This window comes from Phyllostomus discolor, chromosome 1, assembly GCF_004126475.2.
Source record: "Phyllostomus discolor isolate MPI-MPIP mPhyDis1 chromosome 1, mPhyDis1.pri.v3, whole genome shotgun sequence".
In the NCBI taxonomy this organism is placed as follows: Eukaryota; Metazoa; Chordata; class Mammalia; order Chiroptera; family Phyllostomidae; genus Phyllostomus; species Phyllostomus discolor.
In genome coordinates this window covers 152,333,072-152,358,404 of record NC_040903.2, presented here as the reverse complement: position 1 = coordinate 152,358,404, position 25,333 = coordinate 152,333,072, and the positions used below count along the sequence as shown (strand labels likewise).

General features: G+C 38.1%; 1 protein-coding gene and 1 pseudogene across 2 annotated transcripts in view; both read right to left on the bottom strand.

The window, feature by feature from the left end:
- The window catches only part of SPRED1 (sprouty related EVH1 domain containing 1), a 123,927-nt gene that overhangs the window by 15,108 nt on the left and 83,486 nt on the right, over window positions 1-25,333 (bottom strand). For both annotated transcript variants that reach the window (XM_028505367.2, XM_028505368.2), the window contains exon 5: window positions 12,095-12,247. In XM_028505367.2, the coding sequence (XP_028361168.1) occupies window positions 12,095-12,247 (153 nt within the window). The remainder of the gene's footprint in view (window positions 1-12,094; window positions 12,248-25,333) is intronic.
- LOC114491333 lies at window positions 18,751-23,129 on the bottom strand (annotated as a pseudogene).

The following is a 25,333-nucleotide window of genomic DNA, read 5'->3' as shown; positions in this document are numbered from 1 at the left end:
ATTGAGAGCTATAGAAGAGCTAAACAGAGGGACAGATTATACTCATGAATAAGGCTAAATTTCCCCCCAAACTAATACAGAGATTCAGTGCAATTAAAATGCAGGCTGCAAATGGCTTTCTCACCAAATTTGATAAGCTGATTCTAAATTTTCTCCAAAACAGCCAAATACTGTTTTAAATCTAAAGGAACAAGAAGGTAGGAGTGCTTACTCTACAGATATTAAGACTTATAGAGCTAAAGTAATTCTAAAAAGGAGAAGACGACAAGGTGACGCTGATGGCAGGAAAGCAGACCAACAGATCAGACCAGAGAGACCAGAAACGGGTCTCAACAAATGTGGAAACCCGATACACGACAGAGACACAGCACTCTGTACCAGTGGTGGAAAGATTCCAATAAATGGTGCTGAAGCAATTAATTATACACATGGTAAAAATTAAACTGGATTCCTCTCACAGAAGAGAAATCATTTTAAACTGGGTTATAGGCAAAACTAAAACTTTTAGACCAAAATAGAGAGAAAATCTTTGAAATGAGGATAGGGAGGCATTTATAAACCACCACCAGGAAAAGAATGATAAATTCAATTCCATTAAAATTGAGAATGTCTGTTCACCAAACCCCTACAGGGAGTGAAAAGCAACCAACCATGAACTCAGAAATATTGCCACAAATAAAACTGAAAAAGGACAAGTGACACTGAAAATTTTATTAGTAACAAGGTTATTATAAAATATAAGAACATGTAGTTAAAATCAGTTTGCAAAGGAACAACCACAGCTATTTCTATAGTCTTTCAAATCCTCAATATACATCTCTTGTACTCACGGAACACATGAATCCTATAGACCAGAGGTCCCCAAACTCCCGGCTGTGGACCAGCACCAGTCCAGGCCTGTTAGGAACTGGGCCATACAGCAGGAGGTGAGCTTTAATGTAATGTGCTTGAATTATCCCAAAACCATCCCCTCCACCCCTGGGGAAAAATGTCTTCCACGAAACTGGTCCCTGGTGCCAAAACGGCTGGGGACCACTGCTGTAGACTAATTTACCCCAGAGACTTTTGTAGCACATCAACCTCAAAAGCCCATTCCTATACAGCCTTAAAAAAACTCACGCATGAATAGCTGGGGACAAGAAAGTTTGTACTAGCAGTATGCCTAACAGCAAAATTATGGAAACAACTGAAATATCCACTGGCAGAAAAAAAATAAATTCTGTCGGAGAAGTATTAAAAAGCAGAGGAAATCTAAGCAAACAAAATCCAAGGTAATGGTAACTTCTAGGGATGAAGTCAAGTAGATAGGAATGGGGGTGTTTATTACATGTCTTATTTTCTATGTATTAAATATGTCATAAATCTTTGATCATAAGCTCATTGATACATGTGTTCTTATTTCTCTACAGTGAAATGACCTCCAGGAACTTGAAAGTAAGCAAAATTTAGTAAAGGAGCCATAATAGCTTCTAGGCCTATTAGACTGAACTAAAAACTGAATGAGAGCATTAGCATTTTAAAAGAATGTACCTATCCATTGAAAAGATTTAAATAGCCCATAGAGTCAAAAACAAACACTGAAGTAAAAAGACACCTAAAGCTAGTCTTAGTGACAATTCTCCATGGGTCTCCTGCAGATCTAGTGAGCATTTGTTTCAGGCCGTCTTTTCAAAGATGTGTGTTTAGAGAAACCCTTGAAAGACATAGTGTCTCCCCTTTGAAGTTAGGTTGTTTAGTGTCCAGTATAACAAAAGCAGTCTCCCTCCATGATTAAAGCCAGGCAGGTTTACTGCCCGCCCATCAGGAAAGACTTGGGTTCCCGAGGCTCAGGCCTTCACACTGTGTGTGTCACATCCACCTGAGCAGCTCAGCACCATTCCCGTGGGCCTCGGGAGGCAAGGGGAACCAACACAAACCTGAAGCTCAAGGTTCTTTGTTGTACTATGGGCAATGAAGTCCTTTGTCCCTGATCTACTAGCCTTCTGGCAGCATCCATACAGCCCGCGAGTTAACTTCATAGCTTTTAAGTTAGCTTTTAACTTAGAAGATTTTAAATAAAATCTTAGATTCGTCATATTTCTTGACATTGAGGTAGTCTAGTTCTTTTGGTAAGGCTGTTCCTCTCTTGTGGAGAAGGGTCTGCAGAGCTATTCCAGTCAAATGCAATTAAACATTCAGAGCATTTAATTCTTCTGCTGAGAGTACACACAGACAAAGCTACCTTTAGGCAACCATACAGTGTCTCATGAAGATCTACTTTATGCAGACAATGTACCAAACAAGCTGCTATGAGTATTACAATCCACATGATGGGCTTAAATTACAATTTTTTAGAGATTTTTACTTATTTATTTTTAGAGAGAAGGGAAGGGAGGGAGGAGGAGAAGGAAACATCAATGTGAGAGAGAAACATCAACTGGTTGCCTCTCATACGTGTCCGGATTGAGGACCAAATCTGCAACCTTTCATTTTGCAGCATGACGCCCAAACAACTGAACCACACTAGTCAGTGCTTAAATTAAATTTCACATTATGACTTTTACATATCGCTTTCTTAAACTTGGTTGTTTTAATATTTGAAAGATGACTCCAGCCTTGATATCATGACAAAATAAGGTTTCTGATCTGTGAGTTGAAGGCCAGATTCTGTACTAAGGAAAATTTGTCCTGTGAGACCTGCTGGGTGACATCCAAATGAACAACCGGTACACAATGCTAACAGTACTGTGCTAAATGCAACTGTGCATTATTCCTGTCAAGAAAACTCCTGCAATACTTATTTATTAAATCTATATTTATTAGGAATTAGAATGGAAAACCTATTCCATTCTAATTCCTAAACAACTAAGTTCACTTATTTTGACATCAGCAAATGTTTAAACATCTAGTTATACAAACTCATACAATGTAACCCTTGTTTCTCTGTTTCATCAATCTTGGAGGTAAAGAAAAGTATCAGTAGAAAGGAAGCTGGAATTCAGATTCAGACAGTCTGGCTGGCTCATGGGAATTTTGAAGCCATGGTCAAAATTCCCATGCTAAGGGCTCCCTGCCAAACACTGTTCACTTCCCTCCCTGCAGTTTTCTAGCGTCGTTGTGTACTTTCCCACATGGCGACTACCTCAACCACCGCACCACTACCATCACCGCCATTTTGGAAGAAGAGTTCAGTTCTTTTTCCTTCCCATCAATCAGACAAACAAATAAACAACAACAAAAAAAAAACTATAAGTTTATAGTTCCCTCAGCTAAAGAAGGTAGGACAAGCAAACTCCCAGGATCTGGATGATGAATATTAGTCTACTGTAAATTTGTGTTACATTCACTAGGTTTTCTCTTCTCACTCAACTGTATCAATCAATGACTTAGTTTAGGATGTGTGTATTTCAATTCTCTCTTCCCAGAGGATGAGTTTTTCTGCCCATTCCTCAAGATGTTAAAACATATTTTGTACAGTATTTAAAAGTGTTCAAGTGGGTATCCCAAGACTTAAAATGCCTTATTCCTAAGAATTCTTGAAGGTTATGAACAAATATAACTACACATAATGTTCTGATGTCCCCAATTCTTGAAAACGATATACAGATTACTTTTTGCTTTTATTCTTGCTATGATATTGCTCAAAGTAAAATGGGTTTAGAATTACCTTTTTTTTCCCTCTTCTGGTGCCAATATCTTAATATAAATTTTTCCTGCATTTCTTGTAATATTTCGTAATAAGCTTAGACAAAAATGAATAAACTATAGATAATTTCTACCCCCAAAATGAGGCAGTTTGTCATAGTGGTTGTCGTGAGAATTAAAATGAACTACGTAAGTGCTTTAAACAGTACTCAGCACAGAGTGGGCACCAGCTATGATAAAGATTAAAAACTATAATCATCAGATTTAATGAAATATAAAGCTGCCTATATGCCATAAAGGGAAACATTTTAATCTGAGCTAAAATAAAAAGGAGGAGGAAGCTTACTTACCATTTCTAAATAACATCAGAATTTCAGTAATTCAACAATTACTAATCTAGTGACTTTGTTCAGGCACTTGATGATTCTATGCATGAATTTCTTCACTGGTAAAAGCTAAAGATTTTGGCTTTGATCAAATAAAATATTGGACTCAAAAGCATTTAGTAAAGCACCAAAGGACTATAAAATTTCATTCTTATTTTTAACAATCTTCTCCATTTCCTGAGACAATTATAAAGGTGGAATAAATCATTAAACATAAAAACACAGAACACTTTAACAGCTAGTCTGAAAATGAGAGTCACCCTCCCCAAAGTAAAAGTAGAATGATTCTCAGAAATCCGAGTGTTGCTTTCAGTGATATTTTTATTTTCAGTAGAAGTTAATGGAAAACAACTGGCAGGAATACTAACAGGTTTCATTATGCTACTTCATATGCCATTTCTTCTGCAATACATTAGAGGAAAAAACATCAAGAATATCAGTATATATTGCAGTTCCAAAGTGGTGGGGAACAGAAACACTCATGTGTTTGACAGAACAAGAAATAAGACAATCAAATACTATCAAAGAAACAGGAGCATTCACTTGTCTTTTGAGAAGAAAAAATTCATCCTGAGAATTGATGACAAAACTACTGTGTTTCAAAATGGCCAATACAAAAGTGAAAGGGGCTATAAAATGTGATGTGAGTAGAAAAAGTGAAATTTTAGTTAAGTAAAAATAATTTAAAACTATCTTATCATGAGAAATACTTAGGATAATCATCACAAAAATTTAGATAACAGGATTCACGCTGTTACTGTGACTCTTGCTGAGACCCACTTTCTTGGAGTGACCAAAGTTCCTGGAGGGTTAAAAACTTTACTCAGAAAACAAGGGGGATACCATGGCCATAACAGCATTCAAGTTTGCTAGAATTTAACCTGTTTTACTAAGTCATGAATCCAGTAAGATCATGATGAAAGTTCTCAGAAGAGAACTAGCAGTGCTACCCCTGGAATTAGGCTTGTCTTTATGCCAGATCAACACAGCAGCCCATCAATCATATCAATTACCATGCCCCTTCCACCAAAACCAACACACATGTTCACAAACATATCTACATGCTCGCAAGCATGTGCACCCCCCTCCCAACAACCCGAGAGCTAGCCAACTACTGGACCTAACCTGAGGCAGAGGCTGAAATACCAAGTGTTCTGATCTGACTTGCTGGGTTCCTTTAGCTCTCTACTTGAGCACAATTCACCCTGTCGTATCATCCTTTTCAAGGAACCCTAAAGATTTAAGAGGTCAAATTCCATACCAATCTATGGCTTGTTTTACATAAATGGCAACGACAATAAAACATATTAACTATTTGCTCTGTCCTACCTATTTTACATTAAAACAAGCAGCAACAGTAACCACAACAAAATTAGAAACAGTATCTTAGGGTGTATATAATTTCTTCAACTTATATTTTCAGGCTATTTCATTTTTTAAAATTAAAAAATATATATATTTATTTATTTTTAGACAGAGGGGGAGGGAGGAAGAGAAGCATCAATGTGTGGTTGCCTCTTGCACGTCCCTTAGTGGGAACCTGACCAGCAACCCAGGCATGTGCCCTGACTGGGAATTGAATTGGTGACCCTTTGATTCTCAGGCCAGCACTCAATCTACTGAGCAACACCAGCCAGGGCTGTTTTCAGACTATTTCAAATCATCATAATGTTTAGAAAATATTTTTCTTTTCATTGTTCTTAAATTTATCATTTATCCCTCTTACTGCTCTACTTCTTAAAATTTTTGTTTTTTAAATAATTGTTTTATTGTTTTCCTTTTTAAGCTGTTTTTCTTTAAGATTTTACACTTTTAATTTCCTACTCCACACGAGTTTCGGAAATTTGTCTTTATACTCCACTCTACCTATTCTTTGTCATACTTTTACCTTCAATTTCTCAGTTTTTGGTTTAAATTTAGTTTAAAATGTTAAAATTTTTATTACTTGAAGTCCTGCTTTTATTTACTTTTTCTTGACTTTTAAAATTTTGTATCATTTGGATTGGCTGTCAGAACAAGTCATGTCTTTTACAGCCACTAATATTCATGATAGTGTACTGAATTGTGACATACATTATTCAGAATATAAGTGGCGACACGTTCTAAAATGCCTGTGGTCTCTAACACATAGCCCTTTGAGATCAGGCAAATCACCTTATGTTCCCTGACAAAAGCAGGAAGTGGCAGTGGTATAATATTGGTGGTGACAGAGATAGTCTTCCCCAAACTTTTCCATCCCAGGTAATAGCATTCTCATCCACTCGACTGCTTGGACCTCAAACTTGAAAGTTATCATCGACTCCTCTTTCCCTCATATTCCAGGTCTAATCCAGTATGAAGTGGTTTTTTTCCCCCTTCCTAAGAAGTCATTCTCAATTCAACCATTTCTCATCATCTCTACCTAGTTCAAATTACCAAGATCGTTTAACTAGACGAACTGGTCTTAATTCCACCCATGACCATATTCTAACTGTCCATTCTCCACATAGCAGCTATGTTTTAAAAATGCAAATGAGGCCTTTATTAGGAACTAAAAAGCTTCGAAAAACTTCCATTAAAACCAAAACAACATTCCAAACCCTCCCAACAACCTACACTATCCAAACACCACCAGGTTCTCTAATTGTAACTTGTAGTATTTATTATCACCTTAATTCACTAAACTATAGCCACATAGGCCTTTGTGTTCTATTCCATTTCCAATTACTTTGTTTCTTAGCACTTATTACCCTCTGAAATAATACTAGTTATAAAAATTATTTATCTATCTCCCTCACAGCTCCAAAGGATATATTCCTTTATATCCTTTATATCCTTTGTGAGGCTCATCTCAGTTTTGCTCATAGCTATTGCCAGGGCTTAGAATAGAAGCCTGGCACACAGGTGTTCTAACATTCGTCACATGCATATATATGACATACATATCAATGTGTGCATGAATATGAATGAGCTTTCTTTTTAAACAACAGAAATAAACTTTTTTTTAGATTTTCTTTTTTTATCCTCACCCAAGGATTTTTTTAAATTTCTTTTCAAGAGATAGAGAGGAAGAGAGAGAGAGAAACATCTATGCAAGAGAGAACCATGGATTGGTTGCCTCCTGATTTGCTGGGACCAGGTTTTGTTTGAGGCAGGACCAGGGGCTGCACAAGCCACGCTTGTGCATGAACTGGGGATCAAACCTGCAAACTTTTGGTTATGGGATGATGCTCTAAACAACAGAGCTACACCGACCAGGACCAGAAATAAATTTTTAACAGTGTGATAAAATTACAGTTTTCCTACAACCACAGAAAGCCAACGAATTAGACACTAGGAGAACTACAATGTATGCTTTATATTTTTTATAAGAAAGAAAGGTCAATGCTCTAAAGTGATTTTGTAAATGGCTATTCTTCCCTGCACAGAGTCTGGATTTCCAGTGTCATTCCTGTTTGGATTTCATCCCACTAATTAACATAGCAGACAGAGAATTACTGTAGATTTGCAATGAAATAGTACTGGCAGGCATTTAGCTCTTTTTACTTTCTAAATTTCTACATTTATTTTTTTGATTTAACCTTTATTGTATTTTTTCCAATACATTTAGTCCCCTCATACCATCCCTCCACCACCCAGCAACCACCACACTGTTGTCCATGTATCCTTTTTCCTTTTTGCTCAATCCCTATACTCCCTACCTCCATCCCTGCAGCTGTAATCCTGCTCTCCATCTATGAGTCTGTTTCTGTTTCGTTTGTTAGTTCAGTTTGTTCATTGGATTTCACATATGAGGGAAATCATATAGTATTTGTCTTTCTCTGATAGGCTTATTTCACTTAGCATAATGTTCTCCAGGTCCATCCATGCTGTCACAAAGGGCACAATTCTCTTTTTTACGGCTGAGTAAAATGTGCAAATGTATCCTAGTTGTTTTAGCCACTCAGCTACTGATGGAAACTTGAGTTCCTTCCATATCTTGACTATTGTAAATAGTGCTGCAATGAACATAGGGTGCATATATTCTTTTGAATTAGTGTTTTGGGTTTCTTTGGATAAATTCCCAAAAGTAGGATCACTAGGTCGAAAGGCAGAACCATTTTTAATTTTTTGAGGTATCTGTATACTACTCTCCACAGTGGCTACACCAATCTGCATTCCCACCAACAGTGCAAAAGGGTTCCCCTTTCCCCACATCCTCACCAGCACTTATTTATTGATTTATGATGATAGCCTTCTGACAGATGTGAGGCGATATCTCATTGTGGTTTTAATTTGCATTTCCCTGATGATTAGTGACACTGAGTATCTTTTCATATGAATGTTGGCCATCTGTATGTCCTCTTTGGAGAAGTGTCTATTGAGGTCCTTTGACCATTTTTTAATTGGACTGTTTTTCGGTGTTGAGTTTTGTATGTTCTTTATAAATTCTGGGTTTAACCCCTATGAATGAACTTTTAGACCCCTAAAATAACACTGTAGAAGTTTTATTATTATTGCTATTTACATTGGGAAATAGGAAGACAGAGAGCATTAATAGCTTTGTAATTTTGAGTTAAGTTAAAAAGCCAAGAACTACAGTTATATCTGCCTGTGACTAAAATCCAAAATCTTACTCATTGCTGCAAAAATGTCTATCTAGGAAAAAATTTCTCCCTAATGCCTAGTTTGAATCTAATAAGTAAACAGACCTTAAGAAAAATAGAATAGTAAGTCTATGCAGGAAATGCAAAACTCACAACTCCAATTTACACAAAGCAGCAAGAAGCATCTCCTTACTCAAAGGTTGTGATGATTAGCCAAGTAACTCTCCTCTGAAACTGTCATAACTATGATAAAACTAGGCTCTGGCACTGAACAGAAAAGGAAGCCATAAGCTTGTGAGATAGACTAGAACAAGAGCTCAGTCTAAAAGCAGTACTGTTGGATAAAGTGCACATCATTTTATCTAGTCTCTGCCTAATCTGTCCATCCTGTAACTCTGGAATGGACAGCTGTTAATGCTATAATAACCTACCCTGGGCTGACTCATTCATCTTCCTCCTTGAAAAAACATATTACTGGCTAAACAATACTAGGGTATAACTGCAGAATCAGCTCAAAATGGTGCTATGAAGAACTTACAAAACTCAATACCTCCCCAAAACAAACAATTCCATTAAAAAATGGGCAAAGGTGCTCACTTATCCAAAGAGGACATTCAGATGGCTAATAGACACATGAAAAGATGCTCAATGTCACTAATCATCAAAGAAATGCAAATTAAAACCACAATGAAATATCATCTCACATCTGTCAGAATGGCAATCATCAATAAATCAACAAATGAGTGCTGGCCAGAATGTGGAGAAAGGGGAACCCTTTTGCACTCTTGGTGGGAATACAGATTGGTATAGCTACTGTGGAGAGCAGTATGGAAATACCTGAAAAAATTAAAAATGGATCTGCCTTATGACCGGTGATTCCACTTCTGGGAATTTATCCAAAGAAAACTGAAACACTAATTCAAAAGAATATATGCATCCCTGTGTTCATTGCAGCATATTTACAATAGTCAAGATATGGAAGCAACCCAAGTGTCCATCAGTAGCTGAGTGGCTAAAACAACTATGATACATTTACACAATGGAACAGTACTCAGCTATAAACAAGAAAAAATTTACCCTTTGTGACAGCATGGATGGACCTGGGCAGTCAGAGAAAGACAGATACCATATGATTTCCCTCATTTGTAGAATCTAATGAACAAACTGAACTAACAAGCAAAATAGAGACAGACATATATAGATAGAGCAGGCTGACAGCTCAGGGTGGGGGTGTTCAGGGGAACTGAGCAAAAAAGAAAAAGAACTCATAGACATGAATGACAGTGTGGTATTTGTGGGGGATAGGGTGGGTGGAGGTGGAAGAGGGCATAAGGGGCATAAACGGTAATGAAAAAAATACAATAAATAATGGAATAAACTACTTAAATAATTATTAATCATAAAGAATTTTTATTAAGCAAAAGAAACTATTAAGAGAGTGAAAAGGCAAACCACAAGGTAGAAGTACACATACCTACAATACGTATATCCAACAAAAAAAACCCTGATTTCTAAAATAAATAAAATAATGCCTATAAATCAATGAGAAAAAGAAAGATAGCTCAAAATAAGATGTGTAAGAATCTCAGAAACTTCACCAAACAATCTCTAAATGGTCAAGAGGCAATGGAAAAATGTGTTCAACATCAGTATCAATCAGGAAACTATAAATTAAAGTCACAATAAAATATTACTTTACTTCACCAAGTGACTAACTTGGAGGAAAAATGGGCAACAATAAGTGTTCAGAAAAATTCCCACCACTGGTGGAAATGCAAACTGGTACCACTTGGGGATGTTTTTGAGTAAAAACATCCATACTCCATAAAACTGCACCATGTTTAATTTAACCTATGGTTTCTTGTCTTCTGGCACAGGACTGTGTACCAAGGCTTGTGAAGTAACAAATAAAATAGAGCCCAAAGTGTTTTGCAGAACATAAAAACACAACACAACCTTGTCTCATCTGCCTCTCTTTTTTATTCTCCACGCTGGTTGTCCCCTAGACCACAGGTGGCAAACACCACAGGTGGAAGCCCGCAGGCCAAATCCTGCCCTCCACCTTGTTTTATCCAGCCCAGCACCTTTTTTCTACTGGCTGCAGCACTGTGCTTCTTGCCCCTAGTTAAGGGGTAGTTACATTTATCCAGTCCTAAAATTACATTCGGCCCTTTGAAGGCAACCTCGAGGCTGACTGTAGCCCTTGGTGCACGTGAGTTTGACACCCCTGCCCTCGATCATTCATGCTTTTGCTTTATGTTGCTCCCCATTTGGAACTAAATGTTCATGTCCCAACAAAATTCATATGAAACTCTAATGCCCAAGATGTTAGTACTTGGAAATGGGGCCTTTATTTAAAATAGTTCATGAAGGGTGTGGTCCTGGTCTGATGAGATTAGTGCCCTTACAGGAAGAGAGACGGAACAGCTTGTTCACTTTAATGTTTTCTCTCTCTGTCTCTGCCAGGTGAGGACACAGAGAGAAGGCAGCTGTCTGTAATCCAGAAAGACCGCCCTCTCTAGGAAACCAACCATGCTAGCACCCTAATCTCGGACTGCCAGCCTTCAGAACTCTCAAGATATTTCTGTTAAGACACCTTTTTTATGCTATCTTGTTATGGCAGAACAAGCTGACTAACACACTTGCTTTAAAACCTTTATCCCCTCACTCCTGGTGTCCTTTTCCCCCAGTCCTCATCACCAGCCCCACCCTCTTTAATTGGTTAATTGTACCTATCCTTGAAAAGTTTAGGCATACCTAGAATTACTTACCTTCCACAATGAGTCCAATGCCCCTATCTTGTGCTCCCGTAACACTATGAGCATGTATCTATTACCTCATCAGAAACACTCAGAACAGAAACCATGGTTTATTTTCCTTTCTATCCGTCAATTCTAAAGCACAGGGTCTTACATATGGTATAAAATAATTAACATTAATAATTTGTTAAACTAAATGCTTTATCATATTGTTCATTTGTCTCACTATCTATAGTGTACCTAAATTTCTTTCCTAACAAATTACATGTTTGAAGTCCTCAGGTCAAATGAGAATCATTCAATAAAAATGTGCTGGGCTTGAGGTATAGCTACTATATGTCATTGGACACTAATACATGTTACAGATACTATCTATTAAGCAGCAGCAGATATTTTAAAACTTTTTAAAAAACCATTTTGATTGGCCTTTGATTTTGTAGACAGAATGGGTAGGATTTTAACTACATGAATTCAGATAGTGGACAAGCATTGTAACTGATACATTCCTCCTTGTCACCTTTGTCACTGAAAAATTTAAAGTAAAATTTATGGCTCAATTATTACAGCTCTAGGGAACTTTATGACCTATATATTTATTGTCTCCTTCTGGATTTGATTCATTATAAATCATATTCTCCTGGGTTTCTGTTGTTGTTTGTTAATTTTTTCTGATAAAGGGTAGATGGCCTTAACATCCTTGTCTAACACATCCAACATCTATGCATGTGAGTAACACACTGGAAAATATTTAGCTTCTCACCTGATTGGCTTGGCTTTGCAAGTAGACTCTTCTAGCATTCAAATCTTCAAAGGGAGAAGGTCTTGAGATTCTATAAGGCTCACTGGTAACAACTGTCTCTTGCTGGAAAAGATGATCTTTCACTAGAGAACTGGGAGTATCCTCTTCAGTTGCCTAATGGGAACAATCCCCAACTCATTAGTTACCAGGATATAAAAAATTAATATACTTTCACTCTAACAAATCAGTAAGAATGTATTCAACAAATCCGTAAGAATGTACCACTACCACCACTATGAATAGCAATTCCCAAAACTCAAATGTACATGATTAGGGAGCCATGTCAATATATATATATGTGTGTGTGTGTGTGTGTATATACACACACACACACACACACACACACAACAACTTCATGAGCAAACTGGGCTTTCTTACAGAAAACAACTTGGGAAGAACTGGAAGACTAACCATGTCATGTATGAGAGATATCTATTTATAATGAAGCCTTTAAGTTGTAATTAAAAATGATACTGTACACAGAAAATGAAGAAAATATTAGGAAGAACATACAAATAAACAAGTGTTCTTTTGCAAGTTAAAAGAAAGGTATGTACACTAGGAACTGTTCTGTACTATGTAGGAACAGGAAGTCAAAAGAAGAAAGATAGCAGTCATGACCTTGTTGAGTAGTGAATGAACTAAGTAGCCTGAACTTGTTGATTATTTCAAAAGATTAAAATCACATGAAGCTTAGAGGAAGGAAATGAGCTCAGTCAAAAACCTGCTTTTAAAATTTAATAAAGACTAATTTCTGAGAAATATAAATGTTAAATAAATGTTAAATAAGTGATGCTTAGCATACTACAAAACAAAAAGTCCTAAAAGAGTTTTAATTGTTTCTTTTTTAAAAAAAGAAGTGAGATGACTACTTGCTGTAACTCTTCCCATTACTATATAATTATTTGGGAAGAAGCAGTGACAGCCAATTAAAAATGACAAAAACACTTTCACTGGCTCATTCTAAACCAATTTAGAATTAGGGGCTATTTTGAAGGTACAAACTTTATAAGCTTTTGCTAAATTAAAAAAACACATTTAAAAATTTTGGTATTACTTCTAAAATTAAGTCATAAAATTCATTAAATGGCTACGATATTTTAAGTTTACAAATGCAAGTTCTAGTCTTTCTTCTGGAACAAAGTAACCTTGTGTTATTTAATTCTTCGGAACCCAAGTGCCTCAATTTTCAAATAATTGTAATTCCTATACTGTTTCATGACATGGATTACAAGAACTTAGTGAGAGGATAATACATATGAAAATGTTCTGAAAACTAAAAGTTGTTATTTTATCAGGGAGAGCAAAATTAAACTTAAAATATATAAGAATCTGTTCTTTAAAACTAAATAGGTTGAAGGCAGTTAATTGCTATTTAGCTAATTTTCATAGCAGTTGTCCAAATGTGTCGCAACAATTAATACAAAATTATTGGAAAGGAGTTGGCTAAATACTGGTATCCAGCAAATACTCTTTCAAAACACATGATTAAAATTTGAAAGAGCAAAAACATATTTATTTATTCCAGAGAATTCTTAAAATAAATAACTCAAGTAACTGAACAAAATTAAGCAAACTAAATAGCAGAAAACACTCGGGGAGAAAAAGTTTAAGGGTGTCCAATCTTTTGGCATCTCTGCACCACACTGGAAGAAGAGTTCTCTTGAGCCACATATTAAATACATTGCAACACGTAATAAAAAAATCTCATAATGTTTTAAAATTTACAATTTTGTGCTAGATTGCATTCATAGCCATTCTGAGCCTCATGCAGCCTTCAGTCCCACAAATTGGACACCCCTGGGAAAAAAAGCTTAGGTTGAAACCTCATCCAATTAGGGTATAAAATTTAAGCAATGCACTTCTCTGAATCACAATTTATTATTATAAATTGGGTGTACAATTTGTACTAAAAATCTTGGGGTTAGTTAAGGTATTCAAGAGAGCCTTGGCAGGGTGGCACCATTAGTTGGAGCATCGTCCTGGAAACCAAAAGGCTGTGGGCTCAATCCGTGGTGGGAGAGTGTACAACAAACAGGCAATTGATGGATGTTTTTCTCTCACATCAATGTTTCTTTCTACCCACCCCTCCAAACCAATACACATGTCCTCAGGTGAGGATTAAAAAAAAGATATCCAAGAGATTAAAAACTACAAAAAAGCATGAATTGCAATACTTGTATCAGTAGTAATTATAAAGTAACTATGCTTTTAATGGTGACAACTATTTGGATCAGGTTGTCTTAAATGAATTTTAATCTAATTGAAAATTCAATTAAGAATTATAAGATATAAATAAAGCTTACTTTAAAATCTGTACCTAAACAAACATAAAGTGGTTATGTTACAGGGTGCAGCCAAGAGAGGGGACCCCAAATAGGCATTTGAAATGGGGTCCAGAACTCAAGGTGTCCAGGAGATTTTAAGGTGTCTTCACCCCTTCCCCCACAGGTGTGAGTTGGGGGAAGGGGCACACAGAGCAAGAACATACAGGGCAGCTTTGCAGCTAATACATGGCATGGTCCTTTAGCATACCTATAGCCTTTGGCTGGTCACTTAGATATGCTAAATAGCTATGGCCATGCTCAAGGCTAGGGGGATGGAAAGGGACCTTCCCCCCCAAGATGGGACCTGGGAGGCAGGTCCCCTGAGTTACAGCGCCTGTGTGGGAGCTGGGAGAAGATTGGCTCCATGACATGGGGTGACACCTGCCCAGACCCACGATGGCGACCAGAAAAGCTGGAGAAGACAGCAGATTGAGGGCAAGTGTGCCCAAGTGTAGGTGGAGTCAGAAATGGGGCTGCAGAAGAAGATTGGCGCAGGGGATTTAAACCCAGACACGGCAGCCATTGGGGGAGAACCACGCGTCTTTAGCAGAGTGGAGACTCCCGCATCCCAGAGAGAGGGAACCACGCGGCAGCCCTGGAGGAGAGAACCACGCGGACTTGCCAGAGTGGAGACTCCTGCAGCCCTGGAGAGAACCATGCAGTTTTGGCAGAGTGGGGACTCCTGTGGCCCTGAGAGAGAGGACCACGTGCCTGTGCCAGAGTGGGGACCACCACAGCTTTAGAAGGAGGAACCACCACCTGGTTTTAGCAGAGATCCTGGCGACTCAGCCGAGGGTGCCGGGAACCCAGGGAGGTCTCCCAGTCGAGAGGGATTACTAACTGAGAAGAACCGGAGGACTGCCTGAGCCATGGACTTCTATTTCCTTTCCTGAGATACGGTACTCTGGACTGGGCAAAGGGGGAAGGAAGGAAGGACTGTGTGTTTGTGGGTGTTTTTAGGGACTTCAGGATTTTTTGATAAAGACATTAGGTCACTACTTTAAGTTAGTATAGCATTAAATAAACATTTCCTTTCCTTTTCACGAATCTCTGGCATTGAGAGACATCTTTCCTAGGGCGGCGGACATAACGGACCCGGGGCCTTCTTTCAATAATAGTATATTGTCCCAGGTGATATACTATTATTGCCACCCCTCGTTGTGTTCTGTAACAGTTTTATAATTCAGTGTTTTACTGTACTGAATTGGGTTAATTCTACTTATATTCCATATATTAAACTGCAATGCATTTCATTTTGATTAAGACTAAACACATGTATTTTTTTAAAGAGAAATATCCCAAGTGTTTCCTGTTTTGTTATTAAACAAAAATATGTGTATTTGGGTATCAAAAGTAGTTTAAAATTTTTCACCAAAATAGCGAAAATTAACCTATTAACTAACTCAAAATATTTCTTATCACAGTGAATTCAACTACTCACCTAAATGGGTCTCAGCATATAAAATAACTAAAACATATTTCAGGTATCTGACACAATGAAAACAAGAAACAAAAACTTTCACTGTTTGAAAATGCAGAGCTACAATTTATAAAACACATGTTATGCATAAATTTTGGGAAACGAATTAACATTTTTTAGACAATTCTAAACTGGAAAAGAGTATTTTCCTACTACTTAATTATCTCTCAGTAAGTTATAAGTTCAGATATATATTAAATTAACAAAACTTTTTTTTAACTATTTTTTAAAAGTTTTTATTTATGTATTTTTAGAGAGAAGGGAGGGAGACAGAGAGAGAGAGAAACATCAATGTGTGGTTGCTGGGGGTTATGGCCTGCAACCCAGTAATGTACCCTGGCTGGGAATCGAACCTGCGACACTTCGGTTCGCAGCCCGCACTCAATCCACTGAGCTACACCAGCCAGGGCTCAAAACTTTTTAAAAAAGTGGTGATAGAGAAACATGGTCATTCTTATCTGTTGCTAATTCTATACACAAGAGTAAAATCTGCAATAACCACTTCTGAAAAACTGTTTTAATAAAATGTATCAAAAACTTAAAACATTCACATATTTTGACCACTCCTTGAATCTAGTGTTAAGGGAAAAAAAAAAAACCGTACTACATCAAAAAAGATTTAGGAACAATATATTTTTCTCAGAATTATTATTTTTCAAGGAAGTTTTAGTAGCTTTAATCAACATCTTGATTATAGAACTATTTTATTTTTAAAACTACAGTGCTTGGGGACTTCTGGCAAGATGGAGGCATAAGTGGACACACGGTACCTCCACCACAACCAAGATTAGAACATCAACAATTTAGAGGCAGAATAACACCCAGAACTGACAGAGAATTTATCTGAATGGAAGTCGGACAGCCAAGAAGTTGAAATAGACCCATTCGTCCAGACGCGCAGGAGGGGCAGAGAGGAGCAGCCAGGTGCAGGTCGCGGCGCAGAGAACAGGGAGAACTGGGCACAAAAGGCAACTGGGAGCACGTAAGGCATCTGGGGCACACAAGATTGCAGCGGGTGGACCCTGAGTACTCCAGTGGCAGCTGGCAGACCCAGTGAGGCAGCAATTGTGGACCAGGGCAGAGTGCAACCCAGGATCCCAGAAAAGGGACTAAGGTGCCAGGAGAATGGAGCTACCGCCATTGTTCCCACCCCCCCGGGCTCCACCCCGACATACAAAGTCACAATCTAGCAACTGGGGTGCCCAGCCCTGGTGAATACCTAAGGCTCCGCCCCTCACCATAACAGGAGTGACCAGACCCCCCCCCAAAATAAATAAATAATAGAGAGAGAGAGAGAAACATGTCTCAAACAGAAGAACAGATCAGGCCCCCAGGACTCATCCTTTTGAGCGACAGAGAGATAGCCAATCTATCAGATGCACAGTTCAAAACACTGGTGATCAGGAAGCTCACAGAATTGGTTGATTTGGGGCACAAATTAGGTGAACAAATTAAGGCTACAATAACTGAAATGAAGGAAAATACACAGAGAACCAATAGTGATGGGAAGGAAACTGGGACTCAAAACAATAAAGTGCACCAGAAGGAAGAAAAAAACAAACAGGAAAGAATGGAGAAATAAGAATTCAAAAACACGAGGAGAAACTTAGGAACCTCCAGGACATCTTTAAACATTCCAACATCCGAATTATAGGGGTACCAGAAGGGGAAGAGGAAAAGCAACAGATTGAGCACGTATTTGAACAAATAATAAAGGAGAACTTCCCCACTCTGGCAAAGGAAATAGACTTCCAGAAATCCAGGAAGCTCAGAGAGCCCCAAAGAAGTTGGACCCAAGAAGAAACACACCAAGGCACATCATCATTACATTAGCCAAGGTAAAAATAAAGGAGAGAATCCTAGAAGCAGCAAGAGATAAGGAGACAGTAACCTACAAAGAAGTTCCCATTAGACTGTCAGCTGATTTTTCAAAAGAGACCTTACAGGCAAGAAGTGGCTGGAAAGTATTCCAAGTCATAAAAGACATGGACCTATATCCCAGATTACTCTATCTAGCAAAGCTTTCCTTTAGAATGGAAGGACAGATAAAGAGCTTCTCAGATAAGGTTAAGTTAAAGGAGTTCATCATCACCAAGCCCTTATTTTATGAAATGTTCAAGGGACTTATATAAGAAAAGAAGATAAAGAAAAAACATGTATAGTAAAAGGACAGCAAACTCACAATTATTAACAACCACACCTAAAGCAAAACCAAAAGGAACTAAGCAAACAACTAGAACAGGAACAGAACCAGAGAAATAAAGATCACATGGAGGGTTAGCAACAGGGGAGTGGGAGGAGGAGAGAGGGGGAAAAGGTACAGAGAATAAGTAGCATAGAATGTAGGTTGAAAATAGGCAGGGGGAGGGTAAGAATAGTATAGTAAATGTAGAAGCTAAAGAAATTTTAAGTATGACACATAGACATGACTAAAGTGGGGGATGTGGGTGGGAGAGGGTGTACAGGGTGGAGAGGAGTGACGGGGGAAATGGGACAACTCTAATAGCATAATCAATAAAATATATTTAAAAAAAACTACAGTGCTTTAATGTACTAGTAACAACCTAATCTAAGGAGCCATAGAGGCTTATGAAAGAAATATTCACCAAGATGCTGTATTTCTAGACTAGGGGTGAATTAAGTTAGTACTTTGTAAGAAGAAAATGAATCACCTCAGCATCAATAAATAGCCCTTTTCTTTTACACAGTAACTCATAATTTGATGACTTATTTCTCTGTTTCTGGTCACACCCAGAAACAATACTTTTTGGCAAGTTGTAGTCACTTGGCTCATCATGGGAAGTGTGGTAATTTGCAGAAAAGGTGCTTGATTCTAGTACTCCATTTCTTCACATCTGTAGAGGAGTTCGATACAACCACTTTTCTTTGTCATCTTTAAGCTGCACAGAGGCAAAGAGATCACAAGCTGCTGGGAGGCTATTAACAGCCTGGGGAAAGCTGTATTTCTCCTGCAGGGGTGAATTAAGTAACACTTTCTTGGCCTTCTTTGGAAGTAGCTACTTATCTTCTCCTGAGGATAACTGGCTGAGGTTTCCTGTCTTCTTTCTTGGCAAGACCCAGTCAGCTGTGTTAAAGGGACACCAGGAAGTGGCCACAGGGTTCATAAGCTTTTGTTTGCCAGTTCTGTCCTCAACACTAGGCACTTTCTTGGTATATCCTTCTTTGCATTAGGATGTGATGAGCCACTGACAAAGTACTGTTCATTATCACTTTAAAGGAATTTGCAATTCTTGAAAGAGCCATTGCCTTTGGCATCTTAGCTTGTTCCGTTGCCTCTTTTCTCAAAGGACAGAGCCACATCCATATGAAGGAAATCTATATACTTCTCAGATTCAGGTTAGGCTCCACAGGCATACCATTTTTTTTTCTTTTGCTTCTTTCTCCAGCAGCCATTTACAAACAGCTTCCCTCTCACAATTTTCATCACAATACACTGCAAAGTTTGTACAGGGCTCCTTGGCTTTGCAGACAGACTTCCTTTACTTCATATTGTGTCCTGATGGTTATGTACAAGTCAATCCTCAATTATCATGCTAGGAGCAGGTAAGGGGTTCTTGACCTCCATAGGGTCATTCAAGCACTTCAGATCACCCAAGTTTTCAGTCTCCAACTCCTTAGGGCTGGTTGCCCCAACAACTGGTACAGGAACCAGGCTCGACAATCCAATCATTCACTCTGTAAGACTCCTGGAACACCTAGAACAAGGGCTTCAAGTTCTCACTGGTTTCACAGCTGCCATTCCCAGGCTTTCCCAGTTTTTTTGATTCCTGGGGAATTCACCAGCCAATCAGAAAAATCCATCTCACCTTGATCGAGAAGCTCTAGATTTTCAACCTTTTAGGTATCTATGGAGTAAGAACTGGTGGTAGAATAACTGTTACCCTTTTGGTAACTTGGTTTTTCAGAAACTTCTTATTGCTGCCTCTTCTGGAACCAGTTTTCCAAGCCCTTGAAAGGTTGCTCCAGACATTATGAAAGAAATCACAGGCTCTGGCAGAAGTCTAACTATTCTCAAAGGTCTGATTTTGGGTGAGCCAGTCCTGGAGATTGGTGCAGGGTGTGTAAGAAGCCTGATGACCACTGGCATGTTTGCTTCCAAGGAGCCATTCACTAAAAAGGACACCTGCGGTACTAAATGCTAACTTTTGCTCCATGAATGATCCAATATTTCATGAACTAGTATGAGCCATCAACTGTTCAGGAATGTAGATGGTCTTGAGGGACCCAAATGCAGTAATGGCCTGGTGCAGAGCAGTTGTGTCTGCTTCAAAGAGTAAGAGAGTCTAATCTTCAGGTTTGAGAGACAAGCTGCCCAGCTGATTGTCCAGGTGCTTGTTTTGGGTGCACTCCACTTGAAGAATAAGATAACTGAACTGGCCTAGTAACAGGCAGAGCTGTTGGACCTGCTGCTGAAGTGTCTCCTCTTCAAGCTGATAGATGAGATCTATTTGTTCACACAACCTCATGGCTTTGAAGGCATTCCAAGTGATGGGCTTTTTGCAGCTGTGAATGTGGGCTTTGATTTCTTGCAAATTAGCTTTATTTGCCATTCAGCCTGGAGAACTCCACCAATAGCAGGCTCCAAATCTCTCTGTGCACCCAACACCTCAAAAGGGGTTCTCTCTTATTGGTCCCATTCTTGTCCTGTGAGATACTCATTCTGCTCACTGTTCTAGCTACAAGGACAATTCCGGATGATATGAGGGGACATTTTGTGGAAAGACACCACCTGATGCATGCCAAAAGCCAACAGCTTCTCAATTATTTTTGATAGTTAAAGAAATAATCTAATGCCCCCAACTAAGACTTAGTTAAGTAAATTATGCTATGCCTACTTAACAGAATACTGAGCGGTCACTTGAAATCAGGATTATGAATAGTATTTACTATGTGGGGAAATATTTAGTGTTAAATATTATATAGTATGTTATTTTACCATAAGCATAAAAGTATAAAAGATTGGTTTTTCTATATAGAAGAACCCTTCTACAATTTCCAATTATAAGGCTGTATTAGGAGACATTGCACACACTAGTGATAAAAGACAATTAGTCTTGTCTTAGGAACAATTTCATAAAATACATGAAAGCTTCACAGACACAAAACCTGTCCCTGTGAAAACCTGTCCCCCTGAAAACGCAAGATATAAGTCCAATTTTACTCCATAGGGGCAAAAATAGACAATGAATACAGAAAAAGATGTTGAATTTCATTCAGTTAAAGACAAAAATATAATGTCGGTTTTTATACAGATTCGAGAGATGGAAAAGATAAATAATACGCAATGTTGCCAAGAGTATGGAGGAACAGGAATGCTCGTGCACTGCTGGGGAAGTGCAGTTCTACTTTGGGAGGGCAACTATAGAGATACGTGTAGAAATTATCATGGTGGCACTATTTTCAACAAAAAAGGTAAAAGGAAAATCATCCTACGGCTATTACCAGCAGGGAATTGGTTTAAAAATTACTATATAAATATATGACAATTCTCTGCTGACATTAAAAAGATCTGTATGCAGCACTCATGAGACACTGTTAAATGAAAAAAAGCTAGGTGCAGAACTGTCAATATGACATGATTCTATCTGTCTAATTGATAGGAAGGTAACTATTTGTCATACAACTTGAGAAAGAGAATATAGCCAATACAACAAATAGCTCCTATGTTTTTCTCCATGTTTGCAAACCCCATCTCTACAAACCGGTAAACATCATCTTGAAGTTGTTTTTTTTTTTCTCATTTTTTAATTCTTCCTTACAGTGTTACCACACAAGTATTACCCTTAAAGAATATTTAGTTATAAATTCTTTTAAATTTTATTTGACTGATATCATGCTATTTGGGACACTATGGAACTTGCTTCTTTTGCTCAACTCTTTTTGGTGAAATTCAATCATGTTGACACATGGAGCAACAACTCATTCATTTTCACTTCTTTGTAGCAATGGTAACTAACATATATCAAGCATTTTCTATGTATCAGACATTGTACTGAGCACTTTACAAGGGTTAACTCATTTAATCCCACAACCCTTGGAAGTAGAGAGTATAATATTGTTACCTCTCTATTCTGTCTGTAGAAACTAAAACTCACAGATTAAGTAATTTACCTAAAATAAAAGTTACTTTTTTGCTATTTCAAGCAATATTGCTAAGAACATTCTTGTACAGGCCTCATAGGACATAGCTACAAGTGTTAACATATCCAAGAGTGGAAATGCTGGATTACAGAATACACATATGTTCCAGTTTACACAATAAAAATTATTTTCTAAGGTGATTTTTCACATACGGAATCCTTAGGCAGCATTCCATATTTTCACAGACTACACATTTTCCCAACGTACACTCTTATATATCTATATGCTGTTTTAAGTTCTAAGATAATGAATCATTCTCAATTTTTAGTGCATAAGAAATTTTTTTTACACAAACAACAAATTTTGAGAATGAACAAAAGAACACTGGCAACTGTTCAAACAAATAAATGCGTAAGGTTTTACTTCTTACCATGGATCCTACTACTGTTTCATCTTCACCTGTTTTTGCTTCATTAATACCGATGTACTTGTTTCTTTCTAGTACCATCTGACATTTCACACTTCTGATCCTTACATGTCATTTCCTCTGCCCACAATAACTATCTTCAATATTCCACTAGCAAAATTCCTTTATAACCTCAGCCATGAACTCCTCAAAGTCCTTGTTGATACACTCCCAAATTATCCAGTCTCTCCTCTGAACTTCCTGAAACATGCTTGTACCTGTTATCCTATATTCTAAGTGTTCTTTTATTTATATTTCTCCTATAAACCAGTAACAACTGTGTGTTTTATTCCTAGACCTTAAACTATGCCTGGCACATAGTGAATACCCTATAAATAATGTGTGATGTGCAAAAATCCACAAATTGGATCACATTATATTAACATAGACCCCTGAGAGCAAATTTGATACAATACAAAAAATACAGGAAAACAACAACAACAACAACACAAAACCTTCACTCACAAAATAATTAATTTCAGTAACTGTTAAAAGTTCAAATTACACAAAAACAATACTTCCCAGTTCAGTGTGAACTTCTGGTCAAGATGGAAGTGTAGGTAGGCACGCTTTGCCTTCCTGTGAAACCTCAAAACAAAAAACATCCAGAACTACCAGAAAATCAAACTGTGTGAAAGTCCCACAACCAAGGATTTAAAGAAGCCATGTTCATCCACACAAGTAGGAGGAGCAGAGACAGGGAGACAGGGAGATTGGGAGCCGGGGTAAAGGGGACACCGTGTGGCAGTGCACAGCAGGCGGTCACACATTCATGTGAGGTGGATAAAAATCTGGCAATACCTGGGGAGTGAGCAATCCCAGCCCCAGGCCAGACCCTGCAGCCCGGGGTTCCAGCACTGAAAATGTAAAGCCTCAAAACTTATGGCTGTAGAAAACCAGGCATAGCTGGGGTGGTGGAAGCAACTGCCAGTCTCATAGGAGAGTCCATTTAAAGGGCCCAACACAGTCCTAGAATGTCTGCAAACCCGCCCACTCTAGGAACCACCAGATGGGTGCCAATTGCACATGGGAAGTCAGGGAAGTAACAGGAAATGGGGCAAGTACTGAGTAAGCCTCCAGCAGCCAGGCAGCAGCACTGTCCCCTCTGACCCCTTCCACACATACAGAGCAACACAGCAGTGCAGCGGTTGCCTGCCCTGGTGATTACCTAAAGCTCTGCCCCATACAGTGTAACAGAGAAGCCAAGACAGAGTCCAAGACAGAGTCAAAGCAGCTCTACCTAATACACAGAAACAATCTCAAGGAGGCTGCCAAATTCAGGAGACAAAAAAATATGGCTCAAATGAAAGAACAGAACAAGACCCCTCAAAAAGAACTAAATGAAACAGAGACATGCGGAGTTCAAAACACTGGTGGTAAGGATGCTCAGAGAACTCACTGAGTACAGCAAAAGCACTAACGAAGAAATGAAGGTTACAATAAGTGAAATACAGAAAAATCCATAGGGAACCAAATTCAAAGGGAAGGAAGCTGGGGTTCAAATCAGTGATTTGGAACATAAGGAATAGATCAACAGTCAACCAGAACAGAACGAAGAAACAAGAATTCAAAAAAGTGAGGAGAGAATAGAAGACTCTGGGGCATTTCCAAGATTGCGAACAGCCAAATCATAAGGATGCCAGAAGGAGAAGAGGAAGAGCAAGAAATTGAAAACTTATTTGAAAAATAATGAAAGAAAACTTCCCTAATTTGGTGAAGGAAATAGACATACTAGTCCAGGAAGCCCAGAGAGTCCCAAAGAAGTTGTTACCCGAAAAGGACCACAGCAAGACACATCATAATCAAAAGCCAAAGGTGAAAGATAAAGAGAGAATCCAAAACCAGCAAGACAAAAGCAGAGAGTTACCTACAAAGGAGTTCCCATAAGACTGTTAGCTGATTTCTCAAAAGAAACTTTGCAGGCAAGAAGGACTGGCAAGAAGTATTCAAAGTGATGAAAAGCAAGAACCTATGATCAAGATTACTCTATCCAGCAAAGCTATCATTTAGAATGGAAGGACAGATAAAGTGCTTTCCAGACAGCGTAAAGCTGAACAAGTTCATCATCACCAAGCCCTTATTATATGAAATGTTAAAGGGACTTATTTAAGAAAAAGATCAAAACTATGAACATTAAAATGGCAATAAATTCACAACTAACTAAACAACAGAATCTAAGAACTAAACTAAGCAAACAACCAGAACACAGAATCATAGATATGGAGATCATTTGGAGGGTTATCAGCTGAGAGATGGAAGAGGAAGAACAGGGGAAAAGATAAAGATATTAAGAAATATAATCACTAGGTACAAAATAGGGAGATGTTAATAACAGTATAGGGAATGGAGAAGCCAAAGAACGTATATGCACGACCCATGGACATGAACTAAGGGACAGCACTGCTGGAGGGAAGGGGGTACCACGTGGAGGGGGGCAAAAGGGGAAAACTGGGACAACTGTAATAGCATAATCAATAAAATATACTTTAAAAAATGTTTCCATAACCCAATTCCCTTGAAATAACACCTATTATTACCTGATATATCTTTTCTGGACTTCTTAATGCAGGCATCTATGTTTACTCCCGAGGTATATTGTGATTCCATTTATATTTTAGATCCATACAGTGCCTTTTTTACTTCATAATTTATAATGCACCTCTCCCCATGTCAATATGTAAAGACATGCATGTGATTTGAAATGGTTGCAAAGTCCAGTATTTTTCAACATGTATTATATAGGCAATATTCTACATATGGGCATTAGATCACTTTCAATGTTTTGTTATATACACAAAAACATTGTTTTGTACAGCAATGCACAA